The following is a 14,642-nucleotide window of genomic DNA, read 5'->3' as shown; positions in this document are numbered from 1 at the left end:
CGGCCCTCCCCCAGAGCCCCGGCCCTTTCCCTTTCAGAGAGTTGAAGAACGGGACATCCGGAAGGCCAAGGTGAAGGAGAGGAAGGAGGCGGCCCAGAAGGGGGCGCTGCTCCTCGCCATCCAGGTGGGTGCCCCCCCTTGTCCCCATGGCTGTGATGTGGGCGGGGCTCTTCTTTCACCTTTGTGTGTGCCGCACCCCTCCCCCACGCTGGGTGTTGATTCTGGAGGGGGGGGTCTGCCCGAGGGGGTTCAGACAGCAGTAGAGCGCAGGGTCAGCGTTGGGGCCCTGGAATGGGGAGCTGCGAGTTCGGATCTTGCCCTAACCTTTGGCACTTTGTGGCTCGAAGCCGCCTGTCATGGGCTTGGGGAGAGGCTGCTTCACTCTGGCCTGGAATCTGGCTCCGGATTTGTTCTGAGGCTGAAGAGCCAGAAGGGCTGGGCCATGGGGTTGAAGGGACTTGCCCAGGGTCACTCCGCCAGGGAGTGGCTCAGATCACATTTGAACCTCCCACCCCAGAGCAGCTCATGGTGTTTTTTGGTTCTTGATAAAACTGACTTTAGCCCCAGCTCATGGCAACAAGAGCTTTCCCCACCCACAGCCCACAGAGAGCGCCGTGCAGAGGTGCTCCATGATGGGAACAAGACTCAATCTGAGGAGCCGGGTTCAAATCCTGGCCCTGCCCCCGCTGCCTTGGCTTACCCCTCCCAGCCCCCCCCCCCTCCTCCTTAACATAAGGGACTTGGGCGCCAGGACTCTGGGATCCCCATTTTCCAGAGGCGCAAACTGAGGTGCTGAGAGGCCCAGGAGGTCGGGAGTCGTTCTCTAGATGGTGCCGGGTATCTCCGTCCTTGGTGCTGGTAGTCACGGCTGGCCTAAATCTGAGATCGCCCAGGGCCGGTGGCCGGCCTCTCTGCCCCGTCCCGTCCTCAGCTTTCCTGCCTCCGGAGGCCGCCGAACCTTCCGGGCACCCCGCGCTGTTCTCTGGCGCTGTGCAGACGGGCTCTGGGAGGGCTTCCCGGAGAAGGCGGCAGGCGAGGGGCTGCACGAAGGCAGCTCTTACGGTTTTGTTTGAAAACCAGACCAGGAACATCCGGCTGAGGGACGCCGACGAGCCAACATCGGACGATTCGGACGATCCGGACGATCTGGACGGAGCATCCCCGCGCACCGGCCTGGGCTCTGAGAACGCCGCGGGGGCCGCCGTGTCTCTGGGCGATGACGGCCGGCTCCGCTGGCCCGCGCTGCTGCTGTACCCCGAGCACGGCCAGACGGACTTCATCGCGGCCTTCCACGAGGACTCCAGGTAACGTGGCCGGCTGGGCTGGGGGAGGGCTGGGGGCGGGCTGGGCTCGTAGAGGGGCCGTCGGTGTGGCCTCGGACACCTCCAGGCAGGGTGGCCCACCCTGGCCCCAAAGGAACACGAACACAGCAGTTGGGCTTCACCCTTTGAGGCGCCTCCGCAGCTGGAGGCTCCCTTTCAGCAGTCCCTGATCCTGGGGGTTTCGGGTCCCCCGTGGGCAGTGTGGAGGCGGCCTGGCCTAGGCCCCATCTCGGGACCGTGTCTGTAAGGCATCAAATGAAGTCGGACATGAAGGCTGTTCCTGGGCCTGCGGCACAGCCCGGCTCTGCACCCTGTTTAGATGTCCGGCTGGGCCTAGGGGTGGACTCCAGGGTGGGAGGGGGGCTGTCCAGAAGGGGCCGAGCGGCTTGGGATGCCCCCTCGGAGGTGGCGGGTGTGGGCAGTCCCCGGGGACCTCTCGGTGGCTCTGTTGAGGCTGTGAGCGAGGCGCCTCGTCACTCCTGGACCCTCTCAGAGGCCGAGCAGGCGTCCAGCTTGCAGCGACCACTTACACGCCGAGGGCTTTTTCCGCTTGACCGTAGCCCCAGCGGCTCTGGCATCTACTGCCCCGAGGACCTTCTCTCCTAAGGCCATCAGAAGGGCCTGGGGGGCAGCTGGACCACTCAGTGGATTGAGCTCCAGACCCAGAGACAGGAGGTCCTGGGTTCAAATTTGGCCTCAAACATTTCTGAGCTGTGTGACCCTCAATAAGTCACTTCACTCCCATGGCCCAGGCCTCACCACTCTTCCTTCCTGGAACCCATACACAGCACTGATGCTCAGAGGGAAGGTGAGGGTTCAAAAGAAGCAGGGGCAGGACAGAGGGGAGCCCAGGGTGGCCGTGGAGTCGGGGCTGAGACCAAGGAAGAGCTTGGGGCTCAGATGGCTTTAGAAGTCTGAGTCTGAAGGGAAGCGTGGCCTGCCCAGCCCGGGGCACGGGGGACCATTGTCCAGGCCCCACACGCAGGGCCCCCCCCCCACCTGGAGAAGGAGCCTGGGGAACCGCTCTCCCCTCTGGGCTGTGGGGGCCCCAAAGGCAGAATGAAAGCAAAGCCAGCTCTCTTGGGGGGAGGAGAGGGGGAGCTGGGAGGGAAGGGGGCAGCCGTGGAGCCAGGGGGACGCTGTCTACCCACTGAGGCCTGGGCCAGCAGGAGAGCGAGCCTTGGCCTGTCCAGAGAAGCCACTCCCTGGCTGGACAGAGAGCCGGGGTCAGGCGGGGGGCTGCCCCGTTCTGTCATTGGAGAAGAAGCTGCCAAGAGACACCTGGCCGGAGGGCGGAGTGTGAGAGTGTGTCTGTGTGTCTGTCCATGTTGAGGTTTCTCTGTGTCCCCAGCACTTGGCACGGCACAGGCACAGGCACAGGCACATGGGAGCAGCTTCCTCGGTGCTTCTTGACTGGTCTCCCTGGGGGAAGCCTGGCACCAGCTTGTCACCGTCCCAGTGGTCCCAGGGGAGTCAGGGCCGGCCCCTGGCATTTCTGTGTATGCTCCAGGCTCCTTCCTGGGCAGCGTCAGCATCCTGGGGACAAGAGCCTGCCCCGGAGGGGTCTCTCCCTGGGACTTTGGGGCCCCCGAGTGAGGATGCCCACAATGGAGGCTGACCCAAAGCCTTGTCGCTCTCAGGTTCATCGATCACCTCCTGGTCATGTTCGGGGAACTGCCTCCGTGGGACGTGGAGCAAAAATACCAGCCAGATAATCTCGAGGTGAGAGGCCTGATCTGCCCGGCACGGGCTCCTCAAGGCTATCCGGAGAGCCCAGTCCGCACATGTGCTGTGCCCCCAGGCAGGGGCAGTTCCTGGGGGACAGGAGGAGGTGGCAGGGGCTCAGTTAATGCTTGTGGGTACAGAGTGGTGGCAGATACCCTGGACCTGAGGGTCATCTTCTCCCTCCCTCCCCCCCAGCTCTACTTTGAAGATGATGCCCAGGAGGAGCTGCACCAGCTGAGCCCAGAGAGCACCTTGTTGGAGGCCCTGCAGCACCCCAGGTAGGCGGCCTTCAGTGGGAAGCTCCTTTGGGGGACGGAGCGATGGGAACTCCCACTCCTGGATGACACCCCTGGGCTGCCCCCAGACCTGGTTCAACAGGGAGCAGAGTGGACCTGGCTTCGTGCCCACTCTGCAGGGAGGCCCAAGAGGGTTTCTGGGCATCCTGCTGGTCAATGATAATTTATTAAATGCCCTCTGTGTGCCTGGGAAGGTGCCAGGTGCTGGGGGTACAAGGAAAGGGGCCATTTTTCCCGGCCCACCCCCGCTCCGATGCCAGAGAGGGCCCCTCTGTGTGGGCAGCCTGGGCCCTTCTTTATCAGACATTTCTCTACCCTGCCTGTTGCCTCATTCCCTATCTGGGCCCCCCAACCTGTGAGTTTTTATCCTGCAGTTCCTCTAACCCCAGCACAAGACAAAAGGACATTCCCTCCTGGACTTCCTCACTGACCCGGGCCTTGTCCAGCCTCTACCTGAGCCCTAGGGCTTGCTGCAGTGCCAACTCCCTTTGTCCAGCTCTAGAGTTGTGGAGGGAACCCCACTTCACCCCCACCACAGTGGACGTGGGTTTGCTTAAAGGTCCAGCGCCCCCTCCGACCCCCCCCCCCATAGGAGCCAGAGAGCCCAAAAGCTGGGCCTGCTTCCCCGGCAGCTCTGGAGGTCCCGGGGCAGAGAAGTGTGGGGAGGGACAGGATGAACCTGTCCTTGGGGCCAAGTCCTTCAGACTGTCCAGGCAGTACTAGAGAGCAGCCTGGCCACTTGGAGAGGAGCGGGCACAGGCCAAAAGAAGGCAGCGTGGCATAGAGAATTGGCAGCACTGCCATCATTTTCCTGATTTGTCTTTCCTGGTTTCTGAGGAGGGCCCTCGGGCAAGGAGGCAGAGGTTTTGGTTGGGGGGGTGGGAAATCCAGGCGATGTGAAAACCAGTGAAATGTATTTTAATGACATTCAGCAGAGAAAATAATGGGCACTGTTGCTGCCCCAGGCCTGCCAGGGCTTGGCTGTGCTCTCATGCCTTTGAAGGGCTGGGTCACCCCCTAGCATGAAGAGGCACAACAGCAGCACCCCTATAGCTCCGTGGTCCTGCTCACTTCTGCAATCCTGGCACTGGCCCACGGGTCTCCCTGGGGGAAGGGGGGGATGCCAAGCACACTGGAAGCAGCCACAGAAAGCTTCATCCTGGCCTGAGAAACGGGCAGGACTTTGTTTTCATGTGGAATCGCACCCAGAGCCGTTCACCTGCCAGGGTTTGGGGGAAGGAGCCTGGATGGGCCCGGCCCTAAGAGGCTCCCCTCTGTCTGTCGGAATCACAGGTACGTTGTAAAAGCCTCCACTCCGGCCTTCCTGGTCTTGGTCAAACAGTCTCCTTTCTGCAAGAGTTTCCTCCGGGGCAGAAAGGTGCATCGGCTGAAGTGATGGAGCCACCCGTCAGTAGGCCTCATGGGACCAGCAGCGCTCCCAGGACCCGGGCTCCCCTCAGCCTCAACCTGAAGAAAAGAGGCAGAAGGGAAGGAGGCGGACGACACCAGGCCGCTGGGAAATGGCCAGCACACGGGTCAGGCCCCTGGGCACGAGGGTCTCAGAGTGGCGGCTGGGCCCTTCTCAAAGCCCTCTGCCCATTCCTGAGAGGCCCTTAGCAGGCCACAGCTTTCATATAACTTATTCTTTTGAAAATCAGTTTATTACCAACTTAATCACCATCTCCATGAAAACAAAACAATAAAACCGTACTTGAAGCCATAAACCTAGAACTGTTTACAGTTTGCTAAAAGGAAAAAGAATGCCCATAAATGAACAAAATAACAGCAATAAAATCCTAATTGTGCCACATCCCGGCCGCTTTTCTGACCATGAGCCTGGCAGGGGCTGCTGCTGGGGAGCAGGACTTGGCACTCGCTGAACAGGCACCCTGGAGCGGGGCAGCTTTCCTCTGGGAACCTCCCAAGCAGAGGGTCTGCTGTCTTGACAGGGGAGGCCCTCACGGGAACTGTTTTAATGCACTTTCTCATAACCAACCTGTGCTGTGTATGGGCACAATGAGGATTATTTCCTCAGAGACTTCTGCTGAGATCTTGGCCGATGTTGCCTGAATTCTCCCCAAATCCCTTCCCTTCCTTTCTCCAGGGAACCACCCTGAATAACAGCCTAAGGGCTGGCACATCCATTCTCACAGATGAGAAGAAACGGGCCTCAGTTTCCTTCTCTGTCCCTAAGGGGATTGGCCCATGCAGGAGAGAGTTCAAAGGTCTTAACTAAGGTTTAGAGTCCTAGAAAGACTTGGAAGGGCCTTTTTTAAAAAGAGATTTTCATGAATATCATTAATAATGCCAGTCTAACCCAGGGCAGCCATCTTCTCCCAGGGCCCGGCCAAACTGGAAATACCATCTTCAGGGAAAGGGAGCTCTTCACCATCACCTACAGACACGCATTTGACCACTCCTTTCAGGATAAGGCAGGCAAGAGAAGGCCAAAGTCCAGAGAGAAGAGACCAGCTGAGAGGTGCCTGGAGTATAAGTCACTAAGAATTAGACTCTGAGGACAGCAGAGTTGATTAGCACCCTTGAACCCAGACCGCTCCATTGAGGAGGACCTGGACAACACAGGCAGTGAGAACAGTACTAGTAATGGCTCACATTTGTATGGCACCTACTACGTGCCAGGCACTGTGCCAAGGGCTTTAATTATCTCGACTGAGCTTCAAACAACCTTGGGAAGTAGGTGCTGGGTTATTCCCCTTTTACAGATGGGGAAATGGAGGCAGACAGGTTAAGTGGCTTGTCAAGGATCACATAGCTAGTAAGTGGCCGAACCACATTTGAACTCGGGGCTTCCTGGCTCCAGGTCTAGTATTCTGTCTCCTTCAGTGCCTGGCTGCCCAGGGTACATGGGACAAAAATGGAATGAGGGGCCACATCTAAAACCCTCACCCCCCACCCTGCTGAGTAGCAGCCACCTAGGGGTGTAGTCAAGGCCCACACGAAAAGTGGGGATCCAGGAAGGGTCTCAGCTTCGCCAGGGTGTTGGGGACGGTCAGAGGTCCAGGGCCTCTCTCCAGCCTAGTCAGAGCACCAAGGCCAGAGGGGTGCTGTTCCAGTAACGCGGCTGGTGGAGGTTGGGTGAGTGCCAGGCAGGAGAGTTACTCACGTGTTATTTTCTCAGGCTTTCATACTTTGGTTCTTTTATTTCTTCTACTTCAGAGTGATTATTAGTAAACTTTATAAAATAGAATACTTGGAGTTATTGGATATTAATTTTAATCTTACACTGGAAATATGCAATCCTTTGTGGTTAATGGAAGAAGCTTTGCCTCTGGATGGCACACCATCTATTCATTCATTTGCCCATCCATCCATCTATCCATCCACTTTTCCCGTCATTCAGTTTTTTAAGCAGTCATTCTTCTATCTGTTTATGAACTCACCAAAACTCTGAGAAGAAGATAGATGGGAAACAAGATTCTGACCCAAAATGGCCTTTCCATAGCATTGAAGTGGACTCAGCCTCTAAGAAAAGGCTGTAGATAGACTTACTGAGATGACAGAATCATAGCTAGAGAGCAAAAGGGCCCTCAGAGTCCAAATCCCTCCTTTTACAGGTGAGCAAACCGGTCATTCCCTGGCCAGGAATGCAGGGCTCGTATCTGAGGCAGGACCTGGAACTCGAGCCTTCTTGACTGAAAGTCCCACACACCACCCACTATACCCCCCAGCCCAGGTCCTTCCCCACAAAAAGGCTGCTGCTTCCACTGGCCCAGCCCCCAAGAATCAAGGCTGGGTGTCCTGGCCAGCCCCTGGGTCACAGGGTGGAGAGGTTAGTGGCCATGTGACAGAGGCTGAAGCCATTACACAGCAGGCATCCCAGGTTGCAGAGGGAGGAGAGGCAGCGGTAACGGTTGAGCTGGCTGGACAGCTGCCTGTATTTGGGGTTGGAGTCCCGCAGCCGGGTGTAGGACTTGCGCGAGAAGAAGCCGATGTCCTGGCCCAGTCCGTAGCTCTGCTCTATGAGGTGCATGTCGGCCATGATCTCCGAGGTCATCTGGCCAAACCACTGGGCGTTCAGTGCAGACACGATGACGCACACGAAGAAAATGAGGAGCTGCCACAGGGAATGAGCCAATAAATATGGAGGCCACAGGATGCATCCTCCTCGCCAGCCTCAAACCCCAGAAATGGTAGCATCTGTGAGGGCCCAGCCTGGGAGTGAGTGGGGTGGCGCAAACATCATTGGCCCATTTTACTAAGGAGGAAACGGAGGCTCAGGAGGGAAGTGGCTTCTCCAGTCATACGCCGAGGACGGATCCGAGCCACGATTCAGACCTGTCTCCAGATCCCGCTCTAGCACCCTTTGCCCTCCAGCATGTGGGCTTTCCCTCCGCAGCGACCCTGCGCAGAATCACCCCACACACACACACACATGGCGTCCAGAATTGAGGACAGCCGTGGCCTAGGCAGGCCATCAGCACCTACCATGTGTATCAAGCACAGGCTTGGTGCTACGTGCTGGGGATACAAGAAAGCCCCAGAGGAGCTTCCAGTCTGAGGGGAGGGGGGAGGGGGAGCCCCACAAAGCAGCCATCAGGAGATCCACTACGTGACCCCCAGCGGCTCCTTTAACCTAATGCCTCGGCGTCCTTTTCTGTCAAATGGAGATCGCGATGGAGCGGCCAGACCATCGGCTCCGAGAGGGCAGGGCCCCCAAAGCCAGCAGCATGCCCGGCACTTCTAGCAACTTAAAGTTGCAAAGTGCTTTACAAATAGTATTTGTTACAAGGCGGTCATAAAGCAGAAGTGATGTTCTTCTATTCTAGGTTGTGTGTGTAGATTCTCATAAAGAAAAACATCCCTTGTGCATTCTTTACAAATGTTATCTGCATCTATCCTTAGAGCAACCTGGGAGGCAGCTGCCATTACTACCTGCATTGTACAGATGAGCACACAGAGGCACACAGAGGTAGCATGACTTGCCCACGGTTGTGAAGTATCAGCAGGCCCAAAGACGGGAGGTCCTGGGTTCTAATCTGACCTCAGACTCTTCCCAGCTGTGTGACCCTGGGCAGGTCACTTGACCCCCATTGCCCACCCATACCACTCTTCTGCCTTGGAGCCAATACAAAGAAGTTAAGGGTATATATAAAAAAAAAAGAATGAATTTGGGAGGGCAGTGGGGTGGCTCAGTGGATAAAAGACCGAGCCTGGAGTCGGGAGGTCCCAGGTTCAGATCTGACCTCAGACACTTCCTAGCTAGGTGACCCTGGGCAAATGACTTAACTCTGATGGCTTAGCACTTATCATTCTTCTGTCTTAGAACTGATACTAAGAGAGAAAGTAAGAATTAAAAGAAAGGGGGCAGCTGGCTAACTCAGTGGATTGAGTCAGGCCTAGAGACGGGAGGTCCTGGGTTCAAATCCGGCCTCAGACACTTCCCAGCTGTGTGACCCTGGGCAAGTCACTTGACCCCCATTGCCCACCCTTACCACTCTTCCACCAAGGAATCAATACACAGAAGTTAAGGGTTTAAAAAAAAAAGAGTTAAAAGAAAAAAAAAGGTGTGTTATTGGAAATTTTGGGGTCTCTGAACTACGTTCCCCATGAGCCCACTGGCTTCCTGTCATTGCGTGATGACGTAGACAGGAGGATAAAATGGAGTGGCTGGATGGGCACTTCCTCTTTGCTCTCTTGGCTGGGGAGGTAACAGCGCATCTTCTAAACTGACTTAGCTAGCATGGCCCGTGGCTTCATTTTCTAATGGCTACAAAAGGAAATCTTATAAAGCCATACTACTTCTAAAGCTATTTTTTTATATTCTTGTTATTTCTTATAAAGGGGCACCTGCTGCCCCACCTTCTGAGCTGTGGCTCCCACCATCTCAGAGCTAGAAGGGACCCCTGATCCCACCCTCACCCACCCTCCAGGGCACCAGCTTGGAGACCTCCAGGGAATGGGGGCAGCTGAGCCCCTCCTGAGGCCAGCAGCCCAGCCTGGTCCAGTGGCACAGCTCTCAGTGTGAGCGAGGCATCCTCCACCCCACGTGGGTCTGTCTGTGGGTACCTTCCCGGCTCCCCTGGGGGACAGGGACCCACCTGGGTCGTCTCCTCATCGTTGAGCAGCTCCCTGGGGTGGAACATGGCAAAGATGGTCAGGTTGAAGAAGGAGCAGGCAGAGCCAATGTGGAAATAATAAGGGAAAAGCCGGCTCTGGATGAAGCCCAGGGTGTGCCGAGTGAGGTTTCCGCCCATCACGAAGCCTGCAGAGACACACACAGGGAGAGGGCTGAAAAGCCAGCCATGAATTCAGTTTTTAAAATCCACGAGTGGCAGATGGGAAAGGACCCACGTGGATCGCCATATTCATTGGAAATGGAGGGGTGTCCCTCCTGGTGGAACGGCTGGACACACTGTGGCAGACGAGGCGACGAGCAGGAGGATTTCAGAAAGAGCTCCACGCACTGAGGCAGAGGGAAAGAAGCAGAACCAGAACATGTGCGATATTGTGGGACGATCAAATGGGACCACCTTAGCTATGGTCAGCATGCAATGATCCAGGACAATTCTGAGGGACTTGGGACAAGGCAGGCTCTCCACCTCCAGAGAAGGAACTGTGGGAGCAGAAACGAAGAAGAAAACGCATGATTTGTCACCTGTTTATTTGGGCATATATTTGGGATATTTGGCTTTATAAGATTACTCACAAAAAGGAATCCTATAGAAATATGTTTTGTGTGATGACATGGGTAGAGCCCAGACTGAATTGCCTGCCAGCTTGGGGACAGGGAAGGGAAGGAAGGAGGGAGACCACGTGGATCATATAACTTCGGAAAACTTATGTGGAAATTTGTTATTACATGTAATCTATTTGTAATAAATAAGTAATAAAATAAAAACTAACAAGTGAGGGGCAACTAGGAAGCTCCGTGGTTTAAGAGCCAGGCCAAGAGTGGGGAGGACATGAGTTCAAATCTGATCTCAGCTACTTCCTAACTGTGACTCTGGGCAAGTCACTTAACCCCAACTGCCTTGTCCTTCCTGCCTTGAAACCAATACATAGTATTGATTCTAAGAGGGAAGGTGAGGGTTTAAAAATCAAAAATCAACTGAGAGTGTGTAGGGGGAAGGGACGAAGGCCTGCTAAGCTCAGGGGAAAACAAACAAAAACAAACATAAAAAGGAAGCCTTGGAGGAGCTAAAACTATTAGAAAAGACAAACTCAGAAGAATGGCCGGAGCCCCGATGCTTCCTCCTCCCCTCTCCATCCCAACTCTCGGTATTTTCAAACACTTTCTATTTTTTCCAATCACAGGTAAGAACAATGAGCAGGAGTGAGGCCACAGGTCACGGGGCTTGAGGAGGCTGAAGAACTGGAGGGTCAGGCTGTTCAAGGGGACATTAGTGAAATAGAGGCTGAAGTCCTTGAGGATCAAGTTGGAGAGGAAGCCTGTGAGCCACGAACGGAGCTCCCTGAACACAGAGAAGGGCCCATCCCAGGGCACCAGAGGAGCCGCCATTGCTGCAGGGGGTGTCCCTGGAGGCAGAGGGGCTTTCAGAAGGACCTGGCCCTCCATAACGTCCACATGATAGGAAGAGGGTGACAAGGTGACGTAAAGGATGGCCTTTATTTTTGCCACTAAAGAAAGTAGAGAAGCTGCAAAGGACTCCCAGGGTTGGTGACCAACTGGATAATCATGAGCCACTCCAAAAGCCCATTAGGCTTCCCGTGCCCAAAGGTAAAGACCCCCTTAACCAACAGCCCCATTGGCCTTGCATAGTCACTGAGCAAGCAACTCACAGGGAATGTGAATGACTGAGGGGGTTCCAGGTGGCACAAATGAAAGGGAGGACAGAGAAGGAAAGACCAGGAGGTTGGCCAAATTGGGCTGGAAGGGGAAAGGCAGGGGGTGCAGTGTAGATAGAGCATTGAATCCTGCCTCAGACACTTAACTATGTGAATCCAGGTCAGTCACTTAAGCCTTCCTGGCCTCAGTCTCCTCATCTGTAAAATGGGAATAATAAAAGCACCTGCCTCCCAGGGTTGTTTTGAGGACCAAAAGAGTTAATAGATGTAAAGAAAACCTCAAGGGGCTACATGAACCTTGGTATTTCTGTGATTACGGCAGGCCTACTGCATTCTGCTGGACCTGCTATCTATTCTATTTATTTAATTAATCTGTCCTTGTTCCAGACCCCCAATCCCACCTCTAAACTAGGCTCCCTAAGAACTGGGCTAGGTCTCACTCATGTGAATACATGTTGTATTCAATCCCTATAGGTGCTCAATCTCTCTCTCTCTCTCTCTCTTTCTCTCTCTCCATATATATAGATATAGATATAGATATAGATATAGATATAGATATAGATATAGATATAGATATAGATATAGATATAGATATAGATATGGGTTTTTTTTAAACCCTCACCTTCCATCTTGGAGTCAATACCGTGTGTTGGTTCCAAGGCAGAAGAATGGTAAAGGTGGGCAATGGGGGTCAAGTGACTTGCCCAGGATCACACAGCTGGGAAGTGTCTGAGGCCAGATTTGAACTTAGGACCTCCTGTCTCTAGCCTGGCTCTCAATCCACTGAGCTACCCAGCTGCCCCCTTTATAGGCTATATTTAAAAAAAATAATAATCCTTATCTTCCATCTTAAGACTCAATACTGTGTATTGGTTCCAAGGCAGAAGAGTGGTGAGGGCTAGGCAATGGGGGTTAAGTGACTTGCCCAGGGTCACACAGCTAGGAAGTATATGAGGCCAGATTTGAATCTAGGACCGCCCCTCTCTAGGCCTAGCTCTCTATCTACTGAGCCACCAAGCTGCCTCAGGTTGTATCTTTTGCCATAGAATGTAAGCTCCTTGAGTGCAGGAACTGTTGTGGTTTCTTTTTGACCATGCATCCTCTGTGCCCCTGGCATGGTACCTGGCACACAGTAGGCATTTAATGTATGCTTGAAGAATTGAATCTCTGCCTCCCCCACAGAGCCCAAATGTAGATGGGGGCTGATAAATGCCTCTCAAAATGCATGGATAAAATCCTCCCTGAGACTCACCTGAAATGAAGGTCACCCAAATCTGCATTCCCCAGAAGGTGGAGAGGAAGACAAGGTGGAGGGTCTTGGCCAGCACTGAGGGTTCTACATCCGTCGGCATTGTGGACTCCAGGGGCCTGGGCCTGACGATCTGTGCTACAGGGACAGAGACTGTTATCAGTCATGCATCTGACTCAACAAACAAGCACCAGGAGGTGGCCCAGTATAGCAGGAAGGGAATTGGTTCTGGAGTCAGAACCAGAATCCAAAGCCTGCCTTGATGTTGTCTTTACGGCCTCAGGGAAGCCACTCTTCCTCCCTAGGTCTCACTTTCCATATCTATAATTATAATAATAACAATTTATACAATACTTTAAGGCTTACAAAGCGCTGTCCTTAAATTATCCCACCAGATCCTCACAAATCACTCCAGGGAGGTCCATCCTATTCATTTCCCCATTTTGCAGAAAATAAGTCCTAACTCCAACCTCATCCTTAAAAAATCCTACTTGATCCCTCCAACCTAGTTATCTATCCTCCTGTGCCTCTCCTTCCTTTTGTGAGAAAATTCTTTGAGAAGGCCATCGACACTCAGTGCTTTCACTTACTTCCCTTCTTCTTGTTCCCTTTTCAGCCTGGCTTCCAACCTCATCATTCCACCAAAACTGCTTTCTCCCACCTTATCTGGGATCTTTTAATTTTTTTTTTAGACCCTTACCTTCTGCTTTGAATCAATACATGTATCACTTCTAAGGCGGAAGAGGGGTCAGGGCTAGGCAATGGGAGTGAAGTGACTTGCCCAGGCTCACACAGCTAAGAAATGTCTGAGGTCAGACTGGAACCCAGGACCGCTCCTCTCCAGGCCTGTCTCTCCATCCCATGAGCCACCTGGCTGCCTCCTGCCTTGGATCTTTTAACAGCCAAATCTAATGGCCTTTTCTAGATCCTCCTCCCTGATCTCTCTGCAGCCTCTTCTCCCTACCTTCCTGGGACCTGCTCTCTCTGGTTCTCCTTCTGCCTGCTGGAGAGCTCTGTAGTTTGCTGGGTCTCCATCCCAGTCACAACCCACTAAGCCCATTCACTGACTTCGCCAGGACTCCTCGGCCCTCTTCTCCTCTTCCTTTATCCTATCTCCCTTGGTGCTCTCATCCACTCCTAAGATCTAGTTATCTTCTCTATGCAAATTGATCAATCAGTAAACATTTATTAAGCAGCTCCTCTGGGTCCTGCACCAAGCCCTCCTCCAGGATGCCACACAAGATTCTCATGGCTATTTCTCCAGTCCCAGCGTCTCTCCCAACTCCAGTTTCCCTCCTCCAACTCTCCACTGGACATCTCCAACTGGACTTCTAGGAGACGTCCAAAGCTTGAGGCCACCATCCTTCCCCCTCGAAGGCTCTCCTCTTCTGAAGTGCCCCAGCTTGGTGGATTCTACCTTCACCATCCCCTGAATAGGGCCCTCCTCCTGCCTGCACCACTGCCATGGCTGCTAGTGGGCATGCCACCTCCAGGCTCTCCCCATGGGAGTTATCAGAGGCTGTTACTCCAACCCTACTCAGCTCCAGTGGCTTCTTGGGGACATTCAAAGGCCTTTACAAGATGGCCCCCCTTTCTGGCCAGTCCCTTAAACCCTTTCCTGCTCCCCAACCTGGTCTCCCTGCTCTCCAGCGCCTGCCTTCCTCTTGGGGCTGCCCCCAAGCCTGGGATTCTCTCCTTCCTCCTCTCAGCCTCCCTGGCTTCCTGGTGTCTTCCCTGGACACTGCCTGGGTGGATCCTGGCAGTACGGGGTTTGCTGGTGGTCTCCCTAGACTTCCAGCTCCTCCAGGGCTGCTTTTTGACCCTCTTTGCTTCCCCAGAACAACGCCCAGAGACTGGCACACAGTAGGTGCTTCCTAAATGCTCTGCAGGGAAAAGGCCTGTGATAAAGGTCGGGAGGGGCCTCGGAGCACAGAAGGCAGAGCAGAGGATGCCGGCTGTCCGGGTGGGAGGGACCCAGTGGGAGCCCCAGGCACGAGGCACGAGGGGACCCACACAAGATGAGAGACAGGCAGAGAGACCCAGAGGGGGAGGGAGGCAGGAGGGGCTCAAGAGAGAGGACCAAGAGAAGGGAGAGAGAGGGAGGGCAGGGGTGGGGTGGGGGGGAGGGAGGAAGAGAGGGGGAGGGGGAGGGAAGGAGCGGAAGAGGGAGAGAGAAAGAGAGGGAGGGGGAGGGGGAGAGGGTGACAGAGAAACTTCTCCAACTTCCCAGTTGTGACTGTCCCCCCAGCCCCCACTGGCCCGGTCCACAATGGGGTCCCACAG

At 54.6% G+C, this 14,642-nt stretch overlaps 2 protein-coding genes across 2 annotated transcripts in view; one reads left to right on the top strand and one right to left on the bottom strand.

Moving 5' to 3' along the window:
• TTC4 (tetratricopeptide repeat domain 4) overlaps positions 1 to 5,060 on the top strand; it is an 11,805-nt gene extending 6,745 nt beyond the window's left edge. The window contains exons 5-9 of the mRNA XM_044674796.1: positions 15 to 124; positions 1,081 to 1,304; positions 2,963 to 3,044; positions 3,243 to 3,325; positions 4,637 to 5,060. Coding sequence (XP_044530731.1) covers positions 15 to 124; positions 1,081 to 1,304; positions 2,963 to 3,044; positions 3,243 to 3,325; positions 4,637 to 4,739 — 602 coding nt within the window. The 3' untranslated portion in view covers positions 4,740 to 5,060. The remainder of the gene's footprint in view (positions 1 to 14; positions 125 to 1,080; positions 1,305 to 2,962; positions 3,045 to 3,242; positions 3,326 to 4,636) is intronic.
• Positions 5,061 to 6,134: 1,074 nt separating this feature from the next.
• LOC123244978 (transmembrane protein 205-like) overlaps positions 6,135 to 14,642 on the bottom strand; it is a 9,498-nt gene continuing 990 nt past the window's right edge. The window contains exons 2-4 of the mRNA XM_044673666.1: positions 12,363 to 12,497; positions 9,403 to 9,566; positions 6,135 to 7,418 (exon numbers count right to left, since the gene is read on the bottom strand). Coding sequence (XP_044529601.1) covers positions 7,119 to 7,418; positions 9,403 to 9,566; positions 12,363 to 12,462 — 564 coding nt within the window. The 5' untranslated portion in view covers positions 12,463 to 12,497 and the 3' untranslated portion in view covers positions 6,135 to 7,118. The remainder of the gene's footprint in view (positions 7,419 to 9,402; positions 9,567 to 12,362; positions 12,498 to 14,642) is intronic.

Source organism: Gracilinanus agilis, chromosome 4 (genome assembly GCF_016433145.1).
Source record: "Gracilinanus agilis isolate LMUSP501 chromosome 4, AgileGrace, whole genome shotgun sequence".
In the NCBI taxonomy this organism is placed as follows: Eukaryota; Metazoa; Chordata; class Mammalia; order Didelphimorphia; family Didelphidae; genus Gracilinanus; species Gracilinanus agilis.
The sequence above is the reverse complement of the archived record's forward strand: the minus strand, read 5'-3'. Positions and strand labels throughout refer to the sequence as shown.